The 8,634-nt window shown below is 37.8% G+C and overlaps 2 protein-coding genes across 6 annotated transcripts in view; one reads left to right on the top strand and one right to left on the bottom strand.

The window, feature by feature from the left end:
• LOC109036857 (uncharacterized) overlaps positions 1 to 8,634 on the bottom strand; it is a 343,232-nt gene that overhangs the window by 187,580 nt on the left and 147,018 nt on the right. The window lies entirely within an intron of this gene.
• LOC109044178 (protein O-mannosyl-transferase Tmtc3) overlaps positions 4,892 to 8,634 on the top strand; it is a 55,772-nt gene continuing 52,029 nt past the window's right edge. The window contains exons 1-2 of one of the 4 annotated variants that reach the window (XM_072304016.1): positions 4,892 to 5,288; positions 6,715 to 7,018. In XM_072304016.1, the coding sequence (XP_072160117.1) occupies positions 6,833 to 7,018 (186 nt within the window). In that variant the 5' untranslated portion in view covers positions 4,892 to 5,288; positions 6,715 to 6,832. Of the gene's footprint in view, positions 5,345 to 6,714; positions 7,019 to 8,634 lie in introns of all 4 variants that reach the window. The other 3 variants (XM_072304014.1, XM_072304015.1, XM_072304013.1) reach the window with 3 other exon arrangements.

Below are 8,634 nucleotides of genomic sequence, written 5' to 3'. Positions count from 1 at the left end.
AACAATGGAAATTGGATGGTAAATGTTTTTTTTTTTTTTTTTCTTCGATTTCATGGATTAAAAAGATGGAAAAACGACGCACACAAAGTGAAAATTTGTTCATCTGCTCTCATAGTTATAGCAGGTTGACATTAACATCGATCTGCGCAGTAATGAACCCAAATAGACGGTGAAACTACGAGGCCACGTATCTCAGTTTGCAACGTTGCAGACTCCCTGTCATACATTATTTTATAATGAAAACATACATTTTTACGAGGAGAATCTTGGGCATTTCTAAATGAATTATTCACTGATTTTTCCTGTTGAAAAAAATTGAATTGTTTGAGTCAGTGTTGCATCCTTGAAGTTACGTTCCTTCCTGCGGGAAGCGACGATGTCTTGTTTTCATACTTATAAGACGGAATTTGCTGTTTTAGCTAATTCGTGTTTTCATCTAAAAGTGATTAGACGAATTGTGAAGGAAATTCAATTTCGAACATTTGAGACTTGAGTAGCTGTGCTAAGGATGAACGCCATATGAACCTTCAAGCATTGCCAAATTTCGATTAATAAAACACGAATTTCCTGGTAAACTCATAAATATTTTTCTTCCAATTTTTAGATAATGTTGTTTACAATTTCACCTAAAGATCCTGAAAATTCCAAGGAAAAATGTGCATAACTTTCCTCAAAACTAAACATTCGACGGACGGAAATTTGGCAACTCTCGAATGTTCATACGGTGTTCTTCCTTCACAGTTAAAAAAAAAATACACAAGCTTAAGTTTATACGGGAACTGGGTCAAATGATTTCACAAGCCTTGTGTCAGCGTAAAAACTCGCACACATCCCCGAGTATATACTTGAACAGATTTGTGTTAAAATAGTCCATACTTTGATATTCATACACATCATTGTAAATGTTTTTTAAACAATTTTTTCCACAATTTTTACTCGTGTTCCAGAAAAAAAAACCCAACCCTGTGAATAAACACACAAAAACACCGAAGTTTATTCCTAGTATTGTGTTTTTAGAAATAGTCATTGAGTTTGAATAAACTCGGAAGTTGTCGATTTATTCCTAAACTCAAGAGAAAAAAAATACAAAATTTGAGTATAAACGCTGATCATTTGTGTAAATTCAAGCGAGTTTTTTTTTCAGAAATATGCAAGGCTTGTGTAAATATTTGACCCAGTTCCCATATAAACTTAAACTTTAGTTTTTTTTTCACATCGTTGTGCAAATTCCACTGAGCACAATGGAAGAAGTTAGTGTCCCTCCAACAGTTATCAAAGAATTTCAAACATCACAAATTCGTATCATACTCATAAAAAAATCAAACAAGTTAGACTATAGAAACAAATCTTTGGATAGAAGATAGCACTACAATAGTAAAGGCGTTCTATATCTATCGAATGTTCAAGTGTTCAGGAAGCAATTAAATAAATATTCACCATAATCTTGAGATTTATTTATTCAACAGTGCATACATAGATGCCGCCAAATGACGGCTATGATGCATGTCAAAAAGCAGGCTGTGTTAAAAGATTAAGAAGAACAATCACCTATAAGAACTCTTTTGAATCTTATGCATTTCCTACTAAACAGAACGTTTTCAATTGATAGAAAATTGCTACTAAGTTACCTTCACGAGGTAGATCCTTAAAATCATTAGGAAGAGAATTATACATCTGTACACAGATAAAACGTGTCCGAAAAATTTCTAGGTTCCGTCCGGATGTACGCTTCTCCAAACTCGACAGTGTTGCCATGTGGCTACACTGTTAGAAATTTTAGAAGATTCCGGGGTGAGAATCACTCTTACTTCGCCTCTATTTTGCCCATGGAAAAATCGAGTGAAAATACGAACGAGTGACCGACGGCGCGGAGGGAACAACACTCCTGAACTCGGCGTGTAATGCACCCCGACCACAGGGTGCTAATCACCACACAAAGGAGTGATTTCAGGAGAGGTGAGGGGAGGCTCGAGGAAGGGGCAATATGCTGCTACAAGAATTCACGCGACGCTACCGCGCAGGGTTTCAAAATTTCACGAAATCACGCCGATAGCGCTATCTGTCAATTAATGACTGAACTACTTTCTACGACATACTCAGCGCACGCTGTCAAATAGACATGGAAGTTCTTGCCATGAACATTAGTTACGGGTTTCTACAAGTTTATCACAATTGAAATTCGGATTACCTTACTAATGACAACATTAACCATTTACCTTAGATCCTGCGACGATTTGTAGCGTAAAATTCCGAGCGCTCCCGTGTGGATTTGGACCCGAGCCGCGTTGGTGATAGTCCAGTGCTCTGCCACTGAGCCTCGAGGGTCGGATGGTTGATAAGGCTGAAATCACGCCTCTTATTCTCATGGGTCGCGTTTGTGCAGTAGTGCGCGCAATGGCGCACTCTCTGCTCGGGGTGAAAATCACTCCAGGTAAAAGTGGGGAGTTAACAACTGATTCGCTGCAGCGACATTGTCTCGCTATCGCGGCAATTCACTTTCATGGAGAGTTCCGAACTCCTCGACGGAGTGATTTTCACTGCGATCTCAGGTCACTCCGCATTTCACTCCGGGTTTCCCGAAAGATTTTTAACAGTGTATGCTAGTTGTTCATTCGTCTTTCCATTCGTAATCACTATAAATCACTAAGTATAAGGCAGCGGAGCCTTTTCGTAACGATGCTATCGTTCAAACACAATAAGTATATCACGCAATGGAATGCTTAATACGTTAAAAATATACAACGGAAGAACACTCGACCTGGGTTGCACAATTCACTTGGACATGGGTCTCGCGGATCGCGCACGCTCTAACTGAGGATCATGGGTATCTGCGTTGCGAGACGGGGACTTACTGCGCATGCGTGAACCAAAATATATACACAACCACTGTGTTTTTACACACGAACAATGAGCATTAACACACAGAGCTGTTAATTTGTGCACAAACTCGTGCACTTTCATATATTTGTAGTGTGTTTCTTTACATCATTTCAGAACTTAATCATACTAGTAGAGTATTTTTTCTCCCAATTGGTTAATTTATTTTAACACACAGAGTTTCTGGTGCCCAACCGTTTTGAGTTTTTTTCTCGAGATTGCCTGTGTTTTATTTCTCTTTGCACCATGATGTTTTAGTCTACGAGTGTGCAAAACAACACCGACGTAAGAATATTTTCTTAGGACCGTAAAAACATTCTCTCTCGTTAATGAAAAGAAACACCGAGTCGTGATATTATTGTGCATCTTTTCTTAAGAGCTCAGAATATGTTGCAAGTGTTGTGTTTTTATTTTGAAAACACAAAGTTCTACGATTTCACTCAGTCAGAAGAGCCCTTGAGTAATTTTTGTAAGCATTTTTTTGTTATTTGTGTTTATTCATCGAGATTGTGCACTTTTTCTCCACCTAGAGTATTTTTACTCCAAGATTTTCAGAAGAAGTACACTGAAATTTCTAAAAACAACTACACAATAATACACAAGTCCATTTTTTTTTAACTGTGAGCACGACAGTACGGCTCTCAGCTATCACGACAGATTTATGACTTTACCTACAAATCTGACAACGGCGCCTTAAAGCTCGCCGGCTCCTGGATGCTCCACTAAATGAGTAAAGTTGAAAGCTCTGCAGCTTTTTCAGGACGACGGAGCGTGTAGAAACGGCCCCTACAACGGCCGGCGCGACACAATGCCCCGCGCCTTTGTTAATTGGAATGATCCTTTGATTAATATCTGACAATTTCGCACTTTGAGTCTGTCATTTTTGCCCCCGCCCCGCCACACAGTGGATCGAGTTAATTAGAGAGATCGCGCAAGACATTTTTGACCAGAATCTCAAATTTCGATGTTTATTTCGTCTCATTTTAAATTTTTAGAGGTGGTTCTGGAAGAAAATTTCACGAGGAAACCAAAGGAAAAACTTTTAGAACCTCAAAATTGTGTATAAACGGAGTTATAAGCTGTTAAAGTTTCCAAATTTTGTCCGACTTCTCCTATTGACTCGACCCACTGTGCCGTGCCGGTGGGACCCAGGGACCGTGTGCTGGGTCCAGAAACCTCAGAACATTCCACCGAGTTAGTTCGTCAGCGTCAGTTGATAATTTCGCAAAAAACGGGGCTGTGGCAAAAGTCGTAAAGGTGGAATGACAAACGGCTCATTAGAGCTGCAAAAGTCCAATCTACACGAATTCCTAAATGCAGAAAGGGGACCTGTCCACATTTTAGTGAAACTGAGTTAAGCACAGATTCTCATTTCTTAGTATACTGCCATGCTAAATGCCAAAGAGGAACGCCGTATGAGTCTTTAGACGTTGCCGCATTTCCTTCGATAATTAACGAATTTACTGAGGAAATTGTGAAAAATTTTCTACGAATTTTTCAACAAATTTGTTTGCGATTTAATTTAAGATATCTGAAAATATTAAGGGAAAACATGTATAACTTTCCTCAAAAATCCATGTTTTATTCGAGGAAATTTGGCTCGTCTTGGATGTTCCCTGGGGTTGCATAAATGAAATAAAAGATTAAAATTTCTATATTATTTAACATGAGATTTCACAAAGCTTTGAAAAATAAGAAACACAGTTTTTCAGCAGCTGAGTATGCAACACATACTAAAAAAAATACCATACATAAAATAAAAACCAACCATATAATTTTTTTTTTTAATTCGTTCCTATAATTCCTTATATTTCATTACATATTTCGCATGAGAAATACGTGGCTTGGAGTTAAACTGATTTCTCACTTAAAGCTCAAAGCCGTTGAACCCCTGCGAACTTGGATTGATATAGCAGGGCGTCGGGTGGGTACAGGAGACAGAGGGAAAGGTCATGCGCCAGGAGAGCACTAGCGCTCCCAGCGGGAAAGACCTGCAACTAAGCTGACACCGCCAAGCAAAATCGACGCGGGCGAGAGTTCGAGCTGTGAATCGGTCGGGTGTGGAGTATGCTACTCCATGGCGGTTTTGTTTTGTTGTCGGTTCGTGACCCGTGATTTCATCGTTACTTTATCGGACGAAATTCGCGTAAAACAAACTCAGAATCGAGTTTATTCGAATCTCCGTGAGTTTATCCTTTCGTCGACTTAATCAGTGAAACTCTACGTCTTAAAGTTGTTCTAAATTCGAACGATGTGACGGATAAAATTGTGCGTTTTGATCGGTGTTTTTGCACTGCAGCGTTCTTGCGATTGATTTCTGTCGCGTTTTGAAGTTTAACTGTGCGGATATCCTCTCCCGATGTGAAATCATTATTTTTAAAGTACTTAGACCATCCTCAACAGACGAGGAGGTGAATTGATTTTATCTGCAAGTTGGTACGGTTCTTATGAATGCCCAATCACAATTGTAAACAAATCTATTTCATAGTGTCGTTTCTCCGTGTTATCAAGTCCTTTTTGCTCTGAACTTTGATAAAAATAAATATTTCTCTGTGAGGATTAGAGTTTAATCCGTCGGGGAAAGGGCCACAGCATGAGAACGTCGGAATTTTGATCAATACATTGCAGACTGCCGCACATAACCTATTTGTTTTCAAGCCATGAATTCGCTGCTTTCAGTATTCTGCAGGCTTTAATTTTGTTGTTTCTCTGCTAGCAGTGATTGATTCTGCACTGTTTCTTCTTCCCAAGTTTTTGTACTTCTATTACTTCACTCTCTTTAACTCTGAGGTCATTGTCATGGCTCCATTTTCACTCGGCTGCTATTCCCGACTGTGCGTGTCTCGGCTATCGCTCCTCTGCATTGAGCGCATAGGTCCCGCTCTGTGGTTTAATTGCATAGAATAGGTTTCAGATCTTATCAATCAATCTATGTTAGCAACCGCGTACTTTTCAATCTTTCAAGCCTATTTTATATTGCCATGTATTTGAACTCTACGAAAATTCTTCTATCGCTTAAACCAAATATTTTGCTGGAGCCAATCGAAGCACCGAAAGTGAGGGTCTAATAAGCATTTCTTATTTTCAGTATGAGCTGTCTCCTAAGTATCATTCTGTCAAGTTAATTACAATTACTTGAGGAGCATGGTTTGTCTCAAATTGTTACCTGAAATCAATGCAGGAACCTTTAATGTGTACCATTTGATCTAATCATTTACTTAAAGTACACGCTCTTCTTGTGGCCACCAATTCTGATAGAGTTTATTGATAGTGATATACACTCATTGATTGTATGACAGTAAATTTTTTACGTGCATTACCTCCCTCTGCCGAAGATCTATCTGTAGAAAATTCTTTCTTTCTGTTTCAAATATTGCTTTCCTCTGTCCATTGTTGCTTCCTCATACTTAGCAGAATTTTAATTATGTACCTTGAGTTTTCGAGTGGACGATACTCCTTTCTCTTGACTAAGAGCACTTGCCGCATTTGTGTATTTTTCTTTCAGTGTATTTACTCAGACAGTGTCGAGTAAATGTGGGTTTGCTCTCTGTAGGTTTCTTTACTATCTCCTCATTTCTGTTGCCACTATTTAATTTGTTCAGTTTTTAATGAGGACCGTTAATTGTAGCGTTTAGTCGCACGAGGTCACAAGATAACTCAGCGAAGATTACTTACCATGATTAACTGACACCAGGATCTCAGAGAGGATTCTAATCTCCAACATAAAAGCATATTAAGCTTTCCTCTGAATAATTTCTGCTGTGATATTTATCCCATACCCAACTTTCAATCTTAAGGCCTGCAACTAAGAATATTTCCTCTTTCTCTTTTTTTCAGTGATGCCCGGTCATCTAGTGTGTTTTAAGTCTCCAGTTTGGACAATCAAAGCAATTAATACTACTTGATGTATAGATATTTTTTTCTGAATTATTGACTTGTGCGAACAGATTTAACCATGAGTCCCAACGGAGTGTTATCCTTCGTTGTTTGCGCCACGAGTTTAATTGTGTACTACAATAGTTGTCAGTGCGGGTTTGTGTTCGATGACATCAGTGCAATCAAAGAAAACCGCGACTTGCGACCTCACACTCCAATTCAGAATCTGTTCGTCAATGATTTTTGGGGCACACCAATGCACAAGGTAAGCGGCGTCAAGCTTTCTATTATATTATTGTAGGTTCAAGTATCGGCAGGGTTCAAGTTGTATTAAACATTTTTTTTAATTTTATCTAATAAAAATTGCTCGGCATGTCAAGGAAAATATATGGACAGGATTATAAGCATTTTAATCAACTTTAAACTTGTGCAAATGAGTAACTCGGTAATCAGCACATTTGTGAAGATCAAAGCAGCCAAGAAAGCTGTCAAATACATAAAATTTAATAGCCTGGAAATATGCCCATAAATACAGGAAATTTTGGGATCCTGTAGTAGTGCTAAGCAAGCATTCTAGGTTCTTTTTTTTGGGAGAGGGGGGAGAAAAGGGAAAAAATGGAAACTGTAACAAAGAAATCTGACGATTCAATTTCTCTCACGATTATTAATATTTAATATCAACGGTGAAAGTACCAGACCATGTACATCAGTTTTCGACGCTGTAGATTTCCTGTCATACTTTATTCTTTAAATGGAAAACTACTCAAGGTTAATTCTTGGAAACTGCCCTGTGCGAAAAAAACTGTATAAATTTCAAGAAATTTTATTGATTTGTTCACCTTCAAGAAAATAAAACAGGAGCAGAGATTTTTAAATTCCGCAAACGAGATACCTGCTCTGATAGTTTCACCGCCGATATGCACCGCAACACACAGTAAACTTCTTATGAGTAATTATTTACGCTGAACTAGATATGACAGAAGAATCATGAAAATTATTCTGGTTCAAGCACACAAAATTGCATTGCATATTCTTTTTTTGGAAGAATTGATATTCCCAATCTTATAATGTTTAAAGCAACAGCAATTGTTTTGCTCAAAGAAGGCAAAAAAGAATGCTGAAGGGGGAATCAGTTTGATATTACTTTTAAGAATCATGTCGGCTACCGAGAGTTTTTCACTTTGATTAGCCGGAATGCTCCTTAAAGTTAATTGATTTTATAACTGCCAAAGAAATCACCTCAACCGTGTCCTAAGGGAAAACCTATGAACATCCAAGAGTTGCCAAATTTCCTCCGATAAAATGTTTATTTTTAGAGAGCCTGTCCCCGCTTTAGTATTGAAAATGGTATCATCTACCTCCCTCTCTTTAAATTCTGGTCAGAGGGAAACATAAACAGAAACTATTTTGAATCCATCAAATCGAAAGTAATTTAAGATAAAAACACATTAGTAAAACAGTGTAATTTTTGTGCAGAAATGAATAGAAAATTTGCTTTGCGGACGCCTCAAAATGTGTCCAAGTAGAGTTAAAATTTGAAAATTTTCCAATGTAATGTACAAAATATCTGTTTCATCCACCATTTCAAAGGTATTTTCAGTGAAAAGTATCTAAAACAGCGTAATTTTTGTACAGGAAAGAATGGAAAATTTTCGTTACGAAAGCCTTTCAGAAAAATTTGTAGAAAAATATCCACCATTTTTCTAGCAAAATTTAGCCCTGTCGCATCACTAAGTAAGCCCTGCGTCTCTATGGCTGATACACTGAAAAAAATCTCTTGAGACTTTATTTTGACTTAAAGCGTCGTTTCTTGTCGACAAAATTTGGGTTTTTTTTTTTTTTTTAAATTTATTTTTTAATTTAAATCCGTGCGCATTCATC

The sequence above is a fragment of the Bemisia tabaci genome, chromosome 9 (genome assembly GCF_918797505.1).
Source record: "Bemisia tabaci chromosome 9, PGI_BMITA_v3".
Lineage (NCBI taxonomy): Eukaryota > Metazoa > Arthropoda > Insecta > Hemiptera > Aleyrodidae > Bemisia > Bemisia tabaci.
This window is presented reverse-complemented; position numbering and strand designations above follow the sequence as displayed.